At 49.0% G+C, this 17,721-nt stretch overlaps 3 protein-coding genes across 3 annotated transcripts; all 3 read left to right on the top strand.

Moving 5' to 3' along the window:
* Positions 1 to 1,199: 1,199 nt before the first annotated feature.
* Positions 1,200 to 2,708, top strand: EI90DRAFT_3013191 (uncharacterized protein; the record flags this gene model as incomplete). Its single annotated transcript, XM_039056639.1, has 1 exon — positions 1,200 to 2,708. The coding sequence occupies one exon, from the start codon at positions 1,200 to 1,202 to the stop codon at positions 2,706 to 2,708; it is 1,509 nt and encodes a 502-aa protein (XP_038921011.1).
* A 9,091-nt stretch (positions 2,709 to 11,799) lies between these two features.
* Positions 11,800 to 12,234, top strand: EI90DRAFT_3118221 (uncharacterized protein; the record flags this gene model as incomplete). Its single annotated transcript, XM_039063076.1, has 2 exons — positions 11,800 to 11,921; positions 11,973 to 12,234. The coding sequence occupies 2 exons, from the start codon at positions 11,800 to 11,802 to the stop codon at positions 12,232 to 12,234; spliced, it is 384 nt and encodes a 127-aa protein (XP_038921010.1).
* Positions 12,235 to 14,145: 1,911 nt separating this feature from the next.
* EI90DRAFT_3013189 (uncharacterized protein) lies at positions 14,146 to 14,748 on the top strand (the record flags this gene model as incomplete). The annotated part of the gene is made up of 1 exon (XM_039056638.1): positions 14,146 to 14,748. The coding sequence occupies one exon, from the start codon at positions 14,146 to 14,148 to the stop codon at positions 14,746 to 14,748; it is 603 nt and encodes a 200-aa protein (XP_038921009.1).
* Between the last annotated feature and the right edge of the window lie 2,973 nt (positions 14,749 to 17,721).

Raw genomic sequence — 17,721 nt, 5'->3', positions numbered from 1 at the left:
CATTATATATATTGGTGCTTGTACATACTCGTTTTAGTCCTTAGTCTAAAATCGACCTGAAATGCCCCCTAGAGACTTCCTGCTCGCCGCCTATGAAATTAAGGACCAAATGGACAAACAGCAATGGCACAGTGCTCCGCTTGAGTCACTGAGGCCAAGGTCCCTCCTTGCTAAGTCTCCGGTTCCCCTCCGGAATCGTCCGCCCTCGCCCAGTTCTAACAGTTACAGGTAGGCCTGGGGGGATAGTGGTGCCCCTTAATTCTAGTGGGGGAAAGTTGATTCTACGAGATATTAGGGTGTAGCAGGTTTCTTGCCCGGATGTTGTAGCCATGCCAGGGTGGAGATTTGGCAGCGGCGATTCTGGTTTAAATCAGTGGGCAAATTGACCATGCAATTTAGGAGTGGTGTAGGTAATGCTCATTTGGTTGTGGTATGGGTTAGGTCACACAGGTTGTACAGGTTATTGCAGCGGAATGGCAGGTGGTAATTTTTTTGTTTTTCCGCACTTAGGTTGTTGGTCAGGGTTTTCGTCAGTGTGTTGTACATTGTCATAACTACCCTTGAGATCTCGTCCACTGTGGCAGGGGGGGGAGTCTCCCGGCCCTACTCCTATCATGGGCATGGGGAAACTGGAGCCGGAGCTGCAGAGGTATGAGAGGGGGTGTCTCCAGAACGCTCGGGAGATCTGAAACTCGCTTTTGGGATACCAAGTCAAGCTTCAATGGTGCAGTTTGGGTATGTCGTGGATATGCTCTCGGAGGGGTTGTTGGGGAGTCATATGGTTGAGACGCAGATTGGTGTAGTTTAGGCTTGGGTTTTGAGGGTTGTGGCAGAGTCAAAATATAACGTGTCCATGACCAGGGCGATTTTGGGGCCTGGTGTTTTGTAAGGAGTGGTGGCAACACTTGCCCCATCCTTCAACTTATATCTTTATTGTATATATGGAAGTGTGGGAATGTTGCAAGGGTGAATTAGCCTTTACTTCCCCATTGAAAATACAGCCCATTATAGCGTATTCGACAGTCTGGAAGTGTGAGGCAAGCATAATATCGCGCATATAGCGCGATTAAGTAAATAGCTTACACTTTTTTATGCTTGGTGAGTTACATTCAACTAACCCCGTGCTAACCACGCTTCCATTTGATCGGCGTTGCCAAAGCACCCTGGTCAAATTTCATAACCCGGACCTTCTTTCCCCAATGAGACCTAGAAGGGAACCCGGATCGTCGTCCTTCTCAAGGACAACAAGGTATGCGCTGAGAAATGCGCAAGGTCTCACAGCAGACAGCAGTGCCAGCGAAGCTGACACTGCTCAAACCGACTTTGACCTAGCCAGTAATGAAGATGTGTACTCAGAAGATGCTGATGCATCTGAAACATCGGCAGGCACTGAGGTGCCTGCCACAAACATTGCCAACCATGAGGTCGTACCTCAAGGGCCTGAGGACTCCCCAGGTACACAAAGTCCAGGCTCCGCAGTGCCTGAAACTACTTCCTCTACTGCAAGAGGCATGTCTCTAGGGCCTGTTGATACCCCAGACACGTCTAAAACGTCCTCGGAGCCAACATTGGCTGAGATCTACCAGCTGCTCATGTTTCAAGCAGCGAGGATGGACCAGATGGAAACCCGGCTGTCTGAGTCTCAGAGCAGGCTCGAGGACAAGTTCGAGTGCAGGTTCACTGCACTCGAAGAACGACAGAAGAGTCGTTCACACTCTGGTTCCAACCAGAGTGAATCTAGCTCAACTGCGTCCAGTATAGATGCAGTCCCCTTAAGACCTCCATCCACCTTAGGGATGTGCAACGAAAGTAACTCGACCAAAACCCCATTGGTTCCTTCAGAACCATCACGGCCCCCTACCAATTTGTCTCCTCCCAAGGAGACACACCGTCAAAACCCCCTGGTGGTTGAAAAACCACCAACTACCTCAATGCATGTCAATTATGATATGCATTCTAGGAGGAAAAGAGCTCTGCACGATGGGGTGCAGAGCTCCAATACAAATGACGGCGCTAGCTTCGCTAGCGCCCATCCTCCTGATCTCCCACCCGATCCAGGACAGATCGGTGTTTTCGACACGCCTCCTGGGCCCTCTGAGGGCCCTGACGTGTCGAATCCAAAGAAATATGGTACTGCAGATGCCCCAGGCTATGCAGTACCATCTCGACTTCCTGAGGAGCCATCTAACGTGCCTCCAGGGCCTAAAAAGCCCTTTGATGCACCGGATCCCCCTGTACCTGACATAATCGGACTTCTACCCACTCCAAAACCACAAAAGGGCCTTGGCACACCTTCGCAAACTGCTGAAAGTGGCAGTTTTCCAACGATTACGCAGCCCTCAGAAGCCATGAATGGCCAACTCGAAAGAATCGCGCTGGCCATAACGGGTCTCACAACCCGTTTTGACGCATCACAATTAGAGACACGGGAAAAGATGGATGAAATCCATCAAAAACTGGCTGACCTCAGTAAGGGCCCGGTTATCATTCACGATTCCCAGGTCCAATATGAGGCAGTTCCAGATGAGCTGAGAGAAAACTCTCAGCGCCCTCGCTCTGAATCAGCTAGAAGCCGATTATTGACTAATGTGCCTGTCACTGGCACTATTCCACTGAGGCCTTGGGAGGTACTAAACCCTCCAGCTGCCTCAACCTCACGCGTTAATATTAATGCGATTAACACCGGTGTAAAACCCGCTGTAGTATGAAAACCCACCAGGATCATTAATACAGATGATCCTGGCATCCAATATCCTGTTTGGCCTGTGTCAGGGCACACCCGCCTGACCCGGGCCCACCCGGGCCCACCCGGCCACACCACACCCGCTCCCCGCTGTCTATCCCCCTCCCCCCTCCTTCCTCCCTCTCCTCCCCCTCTTTCCCCTTTTCTTCCCCCTTTCTTTATTTCATTCTTCTCATCTTCCTCTTCCTGTTTATTTCTTTCTATCTACACGGACCACCTTCCCTTGTATCGATGTACTATTGACCCGTCCGGCCCACACACCCCGGACGGCTTCCCGCTGTGCCCAGCACGTGCACATGTAGCGGACGCTCTCGGGATCCCCCACGGGGACACCCGGATGCCTGCGGCTGCCTCCGAGGATGACGTGGCACCTGCCATGTGACTCAAGCCGCATGTACATAAATGTACCTGAAGTGGGAACCGAAGAAGTAACCTTCTTCTCACATTCTCCACTTCAGGTAAGTAGTATAGTTTTCCCCTTTAATAATAATAACACATTCTCCACTTCAGTCTGAGTGGCCAGGGACCACTGTCCCGGATCGGGCCCGCCAGTATGCACGCCCGCTCCACACCCCGCGACGGCCTCAGTGCCGGGCATTACCCCCGGGCCCTCTCGACCCCGGACGCGTCCCTGACAGCCTGCTAGCGCCAACAGAACTGAGTCCGACCGAGTGTCGGACTCCAGCCCCAAGAGAGTCCCTTCCAAGCTGAAGGGAAAAGAGGTTGATCGGGGCATGAAGCCCCCTCCAGTTATCTTAAGACCGCAGGCGAAAAATTTCCCTGCGGTACCTATTGTTATTCAGAGCTCGTCTGAGGCGAGCGATGCAGACCACGAAGGAGCCACACCCTGGAAACCACAACATGGAACCGGGTCGGCCATTGTGGTCAACAAAAAGGGCGATATTAAAAGGAGGCAAAGACAAATATTTGCCCCTCCTGCCCCTAGCGAAGCGTCCATGGAATACAGGACGCGAATGGACAGAGATGCTGCTTATCTGTATATGCAGGACAATCTCGACGTCCATGCACAGGAACTAAAACGTAGGTTAAACACCTACAGGCGATTCACTGCACCAGACCCATCTGGTGGATATTACGGTGAGTCGGTCCATCGCAGACCAACTAGAACTGGTAGTCAGAGTGGGCAGTTTGGACTGCCCAGGTGCGAGTCACTGGGAACTCCCCAGCCGACAATCCGCTATATTGGGGATCCTCAAGTAGAGAATCCCCCACCAATCCCCGTCCCCATACAAAAAAGGGAGCCCAGCACTGTGGCTCCAAGGGTAGCAAGTGCTACCCTCCCCAATGATGGATTCGTAGAATCCATGATTCGGTCCTATTCGTGGGACCCAAACAGCATAACCCCCAGGGATCCCGAGGGTTTCATGGATGAACTGGTTCGTCAAAGTACGAACCTAGTCAGGATGAGAATCCTGACTCCACTGCCTCCTGATGTGAGGCCGGAGTTACTCAAGAAGAACTTCGTTCCATTCCCCATGACCCGTTGGTCTGGGGAAAATGATCTCGAAAAATTCGAGAACTGGCTAGTAGAACTCACTTCCTGGATTTCAGGAAATGGGTGGAAGGGTGAGAGCTACAATGAGCTCCACATCGATGCGCTAGTGCACACCTTAGAGGGTGACCCGAAGCAAATCGTGCTTCATGAAGTGAAGCAGGGTTACAAAATTGGGGTCGCCCCCACATTCACTCAGCTTCTGACGAAGCTGATGCTTACTTACGTGAAGAGATCGGCAGCAGTTCCTGCCACCATGCTCTTCAAAACTCTCATGTACAATTCCCAAAAGGGAATCAAAAACTTTTACACAGAACTTCTCCGTGCTGCAGAGAAGATGATAACTCACCCAGATCAGGCGAGTTTTAACGAGCGTTTCTTGAACGCCCTCCCCCTTCAGATGAAGGAGGAGTGTGTGATGCGCGACTGAATATCGGTCGATTTTTCATCCAAAGAAGAACTTTGGACTGCTGTACTCAGGCTAGTCACCCACCTCTCCCCCCCCTAACTAGCTGTTAGAGAGCGTGATGCTTTTGGGTGCCTAACAGGCCTATGAATCATAAAACGTTTTAAAACATTTTAGAAGGGGATCTAGTTGTCAGCAGAAGTGTCCTCAATGTCCCAAAAATGTTCTAGAAACGCTTTCAAAACATCAACTGAATTGGTCTCCATTCCGTCATCTGAATGTCAACGAAAATGTTTTCAAAACATTAACTGAATTGTTGAGATTGAACCATTCTGTACAACTTATCCCACCACCCGCAAAGTTTGTGGGTGCCTTGTCATTCATGGCAGGTCGCAATAGCGCATCAAAAGCACAGGCACCCTTGGGCGTGAGCGTGGGGCATTTTTACTGATTTTTTTTGGCTGTTTCCTGTGGATATGACAAAGAGGATCGCGAAAAAATCAGAAAGACATTGCAAGCAAGACCTAATGTTCTCACGGCCTACGTCTCTCTACCAAATCCCTTGTAGTGGGCAGCAAACAATGCAGTAGGAGCACAAACACCATTGGACATGAGCTTTGGGCATTTTTGCCGATTTTTCACAGCTGTTTGACAACGGGGATCGCGAAAAATCAGAAAAATATTGCCAGCCCGATCTAACAATCTCACGGCCCATGTCTCTGCCAAATCCCAACCGTTCTGAATGGGTCGATAGTACTTGAGCGGGCCAATATATTTAGAAGTTTAGACAGCAGAGAATTTTAAGGGCAAAGTCAATGATTGTACTGAAAGTAATAAGTACAAGGAAGAACGCAATGATAGGATACAGTGCATCTAGGAAAGCATGACACCACCTCCAGGAACATTGAGCGTCACCATCCACTCCCCAGTCTTTGTGTACGACAGCATTTCATACCTATCTTTAATGACTGCCTTTCTACAGGCTTGCGAGTCCAGTGAGCTCCATACAGCCCTGGCAACTATACGTAAAGGGCATCCCGCCTCCGAGTCGGTTGGCCATATCTTGAATTCACCAAAATATGGTTTTGGAGTGTCCCTGGCTTTGTGTATAGCGACCCAGGCCAGCACAATGAGCAAAAAACGCTGGCAGTGTTGGGAGAGGGAGTGGTTCAGGGTATCTTCGATCATGTCCATTGCAAAAGACAATCATACCATGTCCTGCAATGGTGGTTCAGCTGGGGCTGTTTCCAAAGGGGGGAAATGCGCATAAGGAGTACGTTGGCAACATTATGATGAGTCAGACGAGAGGGTGCAAAGGAGGAATCAAGCCAAGCCTGGAGATCTTCCAATGAATGAGCCTGCTCGTGAACAACTCCAACATACTGCAAATCAATGCGGGACAGGAAAGGAGACAAAGTGTGATGAAGATCTTGGTCTTGCAGCACAGCTTTTCCTGGAACAATCGCCCAAGTATGAGGCAAGGGATGGTGATTGACTGTGTGCAGAAGCTGCTTCGCATGTGAACGGGACTTGAGCAATATCGAAACACGGAGGTCGCCACCCACAGACACCTTGGATGCAGGGTGGGCACCATAAACTCCCCAAGCTTGGAACTCATCAACCCATAATAATGGCCAATCGGTGGCATCCTGATAATCAACCTTTTGTAAGGGAACAAAAACCTCGAACCACTTGTCTTTGGGCACAGGGTGGAAGTCGTCTTTCGAGTCATGCTCACGGGAGCAACTGGAGAGGGTGGAGAGGGTGGCGGACCATCAGCGACACCTCTGGCAATGGCATTCATGGTGCCAGTGCTGCCATCGGCCTTCAACTCAGGCATTGGGGAAAGCCGGAGCTCAGGAACATCGATTAGTCCCTTTTGCGATGCTGGGGGCCATGATGGTGATAGTGACCACAATGGTGGCAGTGGCAGTGGCAGTGGCCAAGATGGTGATGATGGCCATGATAGCAATGGTAGCCACGATGATGAAGGTGGTGACGAAGGTGGTAGCGATTGTTGTGGTGGCAGAGACAGCCGGGGTGGCTGAGATGGGATAGGTGGCAGGGGCGGAGTTGAGAGCAAGCAGCATTGGCCGGTGGCTCGTAATGACGAGGGAGGGCAATCAGAGGGCAGCAGTGAGGATGACGAAGGGTGCGGATTGTGGGACTGTGAAGTGCACAGGGGCGGTGGTATTGTTGATACAGACAACAACATAGACTTGAGATGCTCAGATCCCACACGCGATCTCACTATTTCAATGTACTCATTGGACCGTTCGATCCAGTGCTTCAAATACAGATGACGATTCCCTGGGTCGCACCACTTCCACCACAGATATCGAAGAAGAGGAGTTGCATCAGCTGCTTTGATGCTAGTAGCGGTGAGTTGTCGACGAATGCAACTCCACGCATCCATATCACCATGATATGCCAGAGCAACTAAAAGGGCACCCTCTTTACAGTCCTGTGCCAGCGAGTCTGAATCAAGGGTGGACTGAACCAATGCTTCGTATTCTGCATTATCCATGTCCCCCTGGCCTTGAACCGCAAGGGGTTGAAAGGGGGATTGTCATCAAAAGTGAGTGTCATATCCCGCAGCAGCCCCCCCCCAAACACAGTCCGTGGAGGAGCAGGCTGGGTACAACAAGCAGGGAAGTGTTCCTCGATGATAGGAATAAGGCCCTTATTAACTGGATGCAGTTTATTGCGGCCTACATCGCCTATAAAGAACCGACATGACAGGTCAAGGGAAATAACATTTTCCCTAAATGGGCACCATGTGCACGGCCTCACTCGCCATACTTGAGGACGATACAAGCCATCTGGATTTCGGTGGCAGGTGGATAAGCGATGGAGCTCCACAAAATTATGGCAGTGCTGCTGGTCAGCAATGAGTGTTTGGGCATCAAGCATGCCTTCTTCTGGAATGTCCTTGGCCTGTGATGGTTTCCTCAGCGATATGATGCTATGATGCTGCCTCACCACGAAGAGTGGGACACCGTGTCGGTGAAGTGTCTGAAAATCTCCAGACTGGAACAGCTGAGTGACATCATTTGAAGCAAACACGAATGTGGAACCAATAAGGGAAGTGTCGACTGGAATGAAAGGGGGTGGATGGCTGGTCCGTCTGGCAACGAAATCAATGCAATGGAACATGGCATAGTTAGACCACGCTTGCATCTCAAGCCCTCAACGATATGCGATTAAAATCGAGTGTGGATCATGCGGTGGGGCCTTGAGCTTTGATGATAAAAACTGAATCGGACTGGTCGAGCCATCCAGTTGAAATGGGATAGGCACCTTCCAACGGTTAATTATTTTTACCCATCGCCAGAAGCACCCCTCAACAATCTCTAGGAAATCGAAGAGCTCATCATGAAAGTGCCTGTCCAACCGGTGCCCCACGAAATACAGTTCATCCCATCTATGGTTGAATTTGTTGGTTAATTCGCAATAAGAGATGTATGGGAGATGTGGGCAGTTGGAATCATACACGACAGGATATCGAACGTAATCCCAATGATGTTCAAATAAAAATGTGTCTGCAGCAGAGAAAATGGGAGGGGGAATGTTTTGAGAAGGGGACTCATCCAAGGGCTGCCCCAGAAATTCGTATGTACATGCCCTCAGACTGTTCAAAGCCAATAGTGACCAGGAGAATCCATGATACACGATGTGTCGATCCGTTTCTATGAGAGCAGCGGCATCTGTAAGCAACCTGTAAGGGTACTATGACTACAAGTACTCACTCTTAGGATGTATCTCAATACGGTGCTGATTGCGTGCCATTTGATCACCCAAAGCGGCATCAAAAGGCAAAGTACCGTCCACTTCTGTAAATCGGGAGTTCCATTCATCCCACATTACTGGTTTATGAGTTCGATGATTCATAGTGGACATGTCATTCATAAACCCTATGTCCAGCTCTCATTTCGACGCGTTCGACATATCAACCACTCCCACATATGAACTGGAAGCATGTTGCTGTGTCACTTCATAAGGATGAAGGTCAACAGCCACCATATTGCTTCGGCCTGGCAATTGGGGACTCGTGGCTTCCATAGACGTCCTATCCGACTGCCACTCTGATGCATTGGCCGCGACTGCATGCGAACCAGAAGCATGTTGCTGTGTCACATCACAAAGGTGATGGTCGACAGTCATCATATCGCTTTGGCTTCGACGCAACGACATGTTAGACGAACGATCGAGTGATTGACTGGTGAAATTGTTGGATAAGCGAGCCTGGGGCTTAGATGAGGAGGCTTCTAGTTAGTATTATATGTACAGAGCCATCCATAAGTGCACATCCATACCTTAGTCGTTCTGATGAACGCAACGGGAGTTTAAGAGTGCCACAGCAAAAACCATCCCGACACATGATTTCCTAGATCCTATGTTATGTTTTCATTCCTTTACCATTGTACAGGCCAGCGAGGGTGACAAGGATGATTTGTTAGCCATGCCTTAGTGGTATGTGGAATGGAGTTGGCCGAACTTACAGTGTCCTATTCATTTGTCTCATTTGTCCTAACATGGGGAGAAAATAGCGCAGTCCCGACAACTGGCAATTGATGCTGCAATTGCAAGAAATTTAGCATCATTTACTGTGGGCAAAGAGAGGACAACCCTTTGGTACGCCACTAATGTGTCTACCCCATCTCGTGCTGCCATTTGTGAGGGGGCTCGGCATTTGTACAAAGAATAACTCATGTAAAAATTCCACTTAAATCGATTAGGCACTGTTCATCGTTACGTTGACATGGCAATATTGTCATATCCATCCATGGCCATCGACCTCGACCGCTTCTGATCCCTCCGGACTATCTCCACTCCTTCCTCACTAACCTCGGAGCCCCCATATTCCACAATCACCTCCGCATCCCTCGATGGTCACCACCCCCTCTTTTCAATATATTACCTATGCCTCCCTAAGTACGGAGCCCCGAAGGCTTCCGGACAGCTCCGACGTCCGCTAGCGCACTCCCACCTCCGCTGGGCAATACACTCGCTTGCCCTGCAAGCCCACCTTCGGGCCTATCCCTCCTTTCCATTTCTGGGTTATCGCCTACCATTCCGCTAACCCCGTAACCCGACTTGTCGGTAATATTCAATCAGCTAATGTTTAACCCTGTTAACTCCGCTCCGCTTGGCCCCGCCATTTGCGGGCCCGCCCTCGTTGTAACTATATATACTCAACTTGTACATAGGTTACACCCCAGTAATAAAATCGACTAGAGTTTACCCCTTTTAGTTCTGGTTGCCAGTTAGTAAGTTAGGGCATGGATGTGTTACTTGGCACAGCGCTCCTGGCATAAGTCGCTGAGGCTGAAGCCCTCCACCATGGAGACATTCCTTCGTCTTGATCTGGTCTCTGACAAATACTATTATACTCCAACCAGACAAATACATTGGAACAAATGCTAGCACGCACCGAACATGGTGTCCATACAACCTTGAGTGCAAAGTGACATGGCAAACCAAGTTAGGTGTTACAAAAATGGGGCCGGAGGTGCCCATTTTCGTCCGTTCTTGACGCAGGAAAGTGGAAAGTGGAAGTGAGGTGGTTCATTAGGGTTTACAGATGGTTTCACAGATGTTGTAACATGAGGTTTAACAGATGTTAGCACAGCGGGTTTTTTGGTAATTGTTGATGGGTTAAACTTAATTACTATACAAATCATGTGATACAGAACCCATAAGAGTCTAAAATGGGAAATTCCCATTTCCATAACATTAGGAGTGAATACAACGCTTGGCCATGCACAACGCGCTGGGTTGGCAGAACCTAACACACAGAAGAAGGTCAGCTGCCAACTATCCCTTCAAGCAAGAGCCACATACACAGCGAAAACTAACATACTATATCCAAAGATTGGGCATGTAGCACAGATTTGTTCACGCAGCATGAATCGTGCAGAAACAAAAGCGCTGACAGGCTAATGTTCCCCTTGCAGACCATGAGGGCAGCATCCTACATAGTCATCAGGATGACTCCAGCCATACACTGACACTTGCAGCTGGAAACCAATAGCTCCACTAACCCTGGTGAGCCAACAACCCCCTGCATAACCACAATCATAACTTACCGCTTATGCCCGGGCTTTACACTATTGTTCTGGTAACACACACGGACGAGACCGCAAACCTAGCACCTACCTGATCACGAGCACATGAACAACCAGCATAGTGTGCTGGTAATTGCTTAGCTCACTCACCGGCTACTACTACTACTACGACTACCACGACTACCACTGCTACCACTACGACTACCACTGCTACCACTACGACAACAACAACGACAACTACTACTACAGCGACCACGACCACCGCAACTACTGCTACCACTACGACTACAACTCTCTCTCTCCAACCCAACAGAAACAGCAACGGCAACAGCAATGGCAATGACAACCGATCTGGAGGGGGAAAGGATGTTGCGAGTGAAAGCGTTTAAATATCTGTCTGGTGGAAGTGTCTGTGTGCCAACATTGTGGTATGTTTGGGAACCAATATCGTTTGATGCCATTCAACATTATTCAATAGAGTTGGTTATGATGATGAATCCTGGCGATAAAACGATAAGTCCTGTTGCTGATCAAGGGATTTCAGCGCACCGTGCTTGCCCTGGCATTTGTAGGGAGCGCTGATCCTTTAGTCAGGTGATAAACCATGTGGAAATTGTATAAAAATCCTCAAATCTTGTTGCACTCGCATCTCAACCTCTGTCGAGTTGCTCTGAGAGATGGCCTTTTGTTGCAAAGATTTGGGGAAATGGTCGTCATGATTCCCTCTCAATCCTCACATTTGTATAGGTTCGCATGCGATCTCACCATCAACTCAGTGGAGATGAATTTCAGCGAGTCCAAGTTAGGGGGCCATCATTTCTGGAAGTGTCCTCAGGTGGACAATAGATGTAGGGTATTCCGTGAGTAATTAGTTCTATGTTGTTTCATTCAAATAACTGCTATGGGCAGTTAAGGGCAATCAGATCGCGATTCCAGAGTTTAACAAACATCGGATTAGAGGGCCAGCTTTTACCGAGTATGTATATTCATGACCTGTCTATTGTATCCATGAAACTCATTGTATTGGCCGGGTTCACATGAATCAATATTCAAAAGGATGCCAACGCCGATGCCGAGCACTATTATCATTGATGGTATGAATCACAGCGCGGCATCACAGCCTGCAGCACAATCCGCTGCCACCATCCTGCCAGCTTCTCCTAAATCTGCCATTCAGCAGAGGACTTTCAGGTATTCGCTCATATTTCGATTGCATTGCACTACTCACTACTGTAATAATAGAGCTAGATCAAACGTTTCTTCCCCCATTGCCTCCACTCCAGTTTTGCATCAAGCTGAAATCTCGTCAAGGAGGGCAATGCTTTCTCGGATCATTGAATTGGAAGATCAGGTTCGTTCCCTGGAAACCCAGAAGCATGACCTCAAAGAGGAACTTGATGCCCTCGAAATAGAGAATCAATCTCTGTTCCTTAAGAACGAGGATTTGCAGAAGAAGGCGAATGACATTGTCGCTGCATTATGTACTATTGTTGACAACCACTGAACAGCTTGAGACTTGTTGCAATATAATGTATTTGTCCTTCTCGATGTCTGAACTACAAAATAATATTGACCCGCTTCTCCCCGTGGGAATCCAATCAATAATGGGGTATGGATGTCTCCCAAAACAGGCACTTAGTTAGGGTCATGAATGCATGCATCACTCGATGCCCTCTACCTGTTTACCAAATTTAATTCAGTCTTACCCCTAATTCTGAGTTTACAGAATGGGCTTCCAATTGCCGATTGTGAAGGCCCCAATTCCCATCCATGAAACACCTGCCGTTAGACCCGGCGTAACTGTCCATTAGACTGTATACTCACCCTTGCTCAGTGCACCATAGCTATTGCGTATTATTTGAGCCCCACTGATAGATAATGTTAATGTATTGCATTAGCCACCCAGGACTGATCATCTCGAGTTCAGTACAACTGCAACCCCGTTTCACCTCAATATCAGCTATAACATTGTTGGTATCATTGGCCATATAAACTAATTTGAACCCCCAATGAAAGTATGGTAGTGTCTAGGGAATATTCATGACACAGATGTGTCGGAATTATCAATGCACGTGCTGCAGCCGTGTGACATAACATGTTAAATGGTGTTTGAAGAAAAAAGTCGCATCTAACATCGTTTCAGCATGCCATTCCCTGTTCAACTCATGTTCTGTAGCATAATTAGGTATCTTGGAGCTAACACAAAAATCAAATGAATAATCTTAATTCTGACGGTTCCCTGCCATGTTCATGCTCATCACTGTCCGGAGTGATTCAGGGGCCGATTTCCCACTAAAAACCCCGTTCAACTCGCTTGCAGTATCTAGCAACACCCTCAGGACACTCAGGTGCTGCTCCACCATGCTGAGAGGTCAGGAGGATTGAATTGAATATCAATCAGCATCTTATGGTAATTGGTGCATGTATGTACAATAAATTAAGTTTGTTTTTACATCGGTATAGACCATTGTGCTTGCTGTACCGTCAAAATGCTTAGACGGTGAGAAACAGCACTTCCGCGTAGCGTCTAATACCTGAGGCTGGTGTATGGCCACATGAGTTCCCATCAAACGGGACAATCCCAGCTGGTCCGAACATGCCAGATGTTAATTGTTAATATTACTATATAACAATATAACAATAAATTCGGACAACTCCTTACTTTTGTTCAGTCTCGTGACGAAAGTGTGGCATTGATAGACCTTCCTTCCATGTATTCCGTCATCTTCAGAATAATCATGGCCTCTTTAGAGTAATTGCTCCAAAGACAACACAAGTGAGAAGCATGGCCCCTGTACCAAATTGCGGAAGCAATTCCCTTTCGATGAGGCTCTTGCCTCACTGATCAGCCCCATCGATGGTGTTCACTTCCACGTCACTGTGCTGAAGACAGCACCTGCGACTGAGCTTATTGGATAACTATCTATGCTTGCTTCATCTTCAAGCAGCATCGTCGTCGAATTCTGGGCCACATATCTGATTTGTTAGTGCAGCCTGTTTTCAACTATCGCCGTAAAGTTGTTGAGGTGAATTTCTTTCTAGACTAAGCCTCCCCTGCCTGTCGCGAGCTGGATCTATCGTTGGGGCCGTGGCTTGATGTATCTGTGCTTGCCTCATCTGTGAGCCATATCCTCCATCAGCAAGTATCCCTTGATATCTATTTCCTCATCTAATTGTCAGTACTTCCTGATATCATCTACCTCCGTGAAGTAGCTGAGACCAATTCTTTTTCAGGTTAAGCATCTTCCCCTTCCTATCAGGAGCTGATTATACCTATCGTTGGTGTGCTCTTCAGTGTTACTGCTCTGAAGACAGCGCCTTCAAATAAAGGTTGTCTTCGGTGTCCATCTATGTTTGCCTCACATTTGAACCATGCCGTCTTTTATCAGCGAGTTCAACATCCAACACTTCCTCTATGTCAGGCGTTTACCAATTCAGAAAGTTGCTCAAGTCATCTGAGAAATATCACGCTTCCAAGGCATCATCGTCCACAGCCAAAAGTGAGACCCTGCGCCAGCTGCATAGCATCCCCGGAATTGGGCCCTCTGTTCCACGTCAAGACCCAACCAAGCAGCCTGAAACCCAAGCATCAGCTGCAGATGCTCAATTCCCTGCCTCTGTCTTCCATGCTGATCAGCTTGAAGGCTTCGAAACATCTGATCCGCCCCAGCCCCAGCACACCCGATCCGCACTGTTCATAGGGGTCATTCCCATAAGCTTGGATGACTCGAAAGTTACAGTAGCCTGCACACCCCTGGAGGCTCGCCGGTCTAATCATGCCATGAAGCGTGCGAAGCAGCATGCGCATTGGGATGGTACTGTGCTCCCACAACTAATACCTGTGTACACGCAATGGAAACGTTTGCATCATTCCGGGGTCTCACCTGTGGCAGATGCTTGCAATTGTGGGTGTGGCCACCAGCCACTCAAAGTCACATGTGTGCACTTTGACTGGAAGGAAGAGATTCTTCTTCTTGTTTGTGATGTTCGTCCATCTTACATTCAACTCATCGAGTGAGGCTTGTTTCCATGTGCCCCATACTGCCCGTTGCTTGCTGTGAGCATTGATATGTTGGAATGGGTCTCATTGTTATTCAGATTCACTGCACCAAACAACCGAGCATGGGCAGCCACCACTCAAATAATCCTTCAAAGCCGTGGTTACAGTTTTGAGACGAGAGATTCCCTTCGCAGGCGCTTTTCCAATGCTCTCAAATATTACCAATGTCTTGTCTCCCTGGTTCAAGCGGAGTTGGTGAGCCTGGCATGAGCCCACACAGTTCTGTCTCCAAACAGGCTCGACCCACGTGCGATGGGTGGCAGCGGCCCCCACACGGACCACCAAGATCCTCCGGTACCCCTTCCTGTTAGATCTCACTCAGAGGAGCCTCACCTCCGTACCAAGTTTGATGCCACTACTCCTATCCGGAGTCATATCTATGAGAACACCCATCACATCCCCAATCAGAGTGACACAAACAGGGATCTTCCTAGTCATTATCTCCGTTCTCAACGCCCCCTCTGCTTTGGTGGACCTCACGCTAAATCTGAGGAACTCCAGACAATTGTATGTTGTGATGCCAATTTCCAGTTGAAGCAAATAAAGGACAAGGATCACTGAGGAGCAATGGAGGGAGGTGTGGGCAGTAAAGATCCTACATTCATTTCACCACGAACTATCTTCCTATCCGATGAATTTGTCGCATTGTGGAAAGATCATGTTGAGAAGATCCGACCTCCTAAAAAACTCTCCAAGAAGCTGTCAGGAACGTGTCGGACACGTATCTGGGTGACCCGCAAGGCATGCGAGGTCGTCCGGGCTCGTAAGGTCGGAGGGGTGGGACTTTAGCTTCAGCGACTCGGGTGGAGCGCTGTGCTTCGTTCTTACGTTGGTGTCCCAATTTCAGACAGAAGCCTTACGATGAGGAGAAGAGTCTAGAGAGGGAATCCAAGTCGATATACGAACTGAGGTACATCCGGTGTAACCTACATGCATTATAAACACAAGTAACTAAATAAGACCGGCCTGGAAGGAGTGGCAGATCAAGCGTGATATTAATGAATGAAGAAAGAGACAAATAGTTAATATTGGCAAACTTGGTCAACAAAAGGCAAGCAAGAAAGAGGAACAATAGTCCGCAAGTGGACAAAAGAGAAAAGGCCATCCAGCTGCCTAGCAAGCTGTCCGGCTGGCGGGTGGACAACAACGAAGCGGGCAACTGTCAGGGCACACACCCTGACTAGCCCGGACCCGGACCTGCGTCCACCCGCTGCGCTTCCCACATGCACGCACGCTCCGCACACCGCATGCTCCGGACCCGGTTTCTACCCCTTCATGTGACTTCCGGGTATCCCCGGAAGTTTTGCTGATATTGTGGCCACTGTGGGAAGATGAGAAGTTAGCTTCCTTCTCATCTCCTTACCCACAGTAGAGTTGTGCCCTGGATAGGGCTGGTTACACCTTAGGGCTGTGGACCATAGGGGAGGGTCATGGGGACCCAGGAGTCGTCCCCTGACAGCAACCTAGGTTGGAAGGTACGTGCGCAGGGGAGGAAGTGCGGATGAGGGTGACAGGTGGACGGATGGATGGGCGGATGATGATGATAGTGGGCGGGATGGGCCAAGTGGCACTAGGACGCGTTGACAGAAGTGATGGATATGTCGGGTCGTGACAGAAGTGCAAGCATCATGAGGAAGAAGCTGTCGATCTCAAACGTGGCTCAGCCGATGCAGAAGATAGGATAGAATCCAACCTACCGGTTCCAAACTCCACGTATGATGCATGCTCTGAGTCTGTCATATCCATTCCTGGCCATCAACTTCCACTCCCTCCGATCCCTCCGGTCTACCTCCACTCCTTCACTAACCTCGGAGCTCCCGTATTCCGCAATCACCTCGGTACCCCTCAATGATCACCACCCCCTCCTTTCAATTTATTACCTACGCCTCCCTAAGTACGGAGCCCCGAAGGCTTCCGGACAGCTCCAACGTCCACTAGTGCACTCCTGCCTCCGCTGGGCAATACACTCGCTTGCCCTGCAAGCCCACCTTCAGGCCTATCCCTCCTTTCTGTTTCTGGGTTAACACCTACCATTCCGTTAAACCCGTAACCCGACTCGTCGGTAATATTCAATCGGCTAATGTCTAACCCCGTTAGCTCCGCTCCGCTTGGCTCCACCATTTGTGGTCCCACCCTCATTGTAACTATATATATACTCAACTTGTACATAGGTTACACCTCAGTAATAAAATCGACTAGAGTTTACCCCCTTCAGTTCTGGTTGCCAGTTTAGTAAGTTAGGGCATGGACGTGTTACTTGGCACAGCGCTCCTGGCATAAGTCACTGAGGCCGAAGCCCTCTGCCATGGAGACACTCCTTTGTCTCAACCTGGTCTCTGACAGAGTCCTTCATCGCTGCCGATGGGGAACGCATCAAGGCTTCAACTGACTACTTCACGGATACCGGAGTCATGGCTATCCTGTGCCATCATGACATACCCCTCTTCCTTGTCAACATCCAGACCGCTGGCAAGAAGCAGCACTACCTTTTTGCACTGATTGCGAAATTCTTTGAACACATCCCAGACCACTGGCAAGTGGGAATACTGTATAACATAGGGTGTCAGGGAGATCGAACTTTAAAGAAATATGATATAGCGCCTGAATGGGGACCCTGTATTGCATGGGGTGTTTCTATTTTCCATGCATATGGGCATCAATTTGCGTGCCAACTCTGGTATCATCCACGTAAATCAGAGTGCTGGGGCCTCACCGATCACGAGGGCTGCGAGAGGGTGTGGAGTCAACTTCGGCAGTTGGTTCCGGGGCTTCGCATTACTGGCCATTATCGTCGCTTCTTCTTAATCGATATACAAGCCGAGCACATCGAGTCAGCAAAACTGCCTGATGCTGGCAAATGGCTTAAAGACCGTTTCAAGAGAGCCAATGAATGACTCCAGAAGGTCACAACTCACCTGGCGACAAACAACC

This window comes from Cantharellus anzutake (assembly GCF_015039405.1).
Source record: "Cantharellus anzutake strain C23 chromosome Unknown EI90scaffold_7, whole genome shotgun sequence".
NCBI lineage: Eukaryota > Fungi > Basidiomycota > Agaricomycetes > Cantharellales > Hydnaceae > Cantharellus > Cantharellus anzutake.
This window is presented reverse-complemented; position numbering and strand designations above follow the sequence as displayed.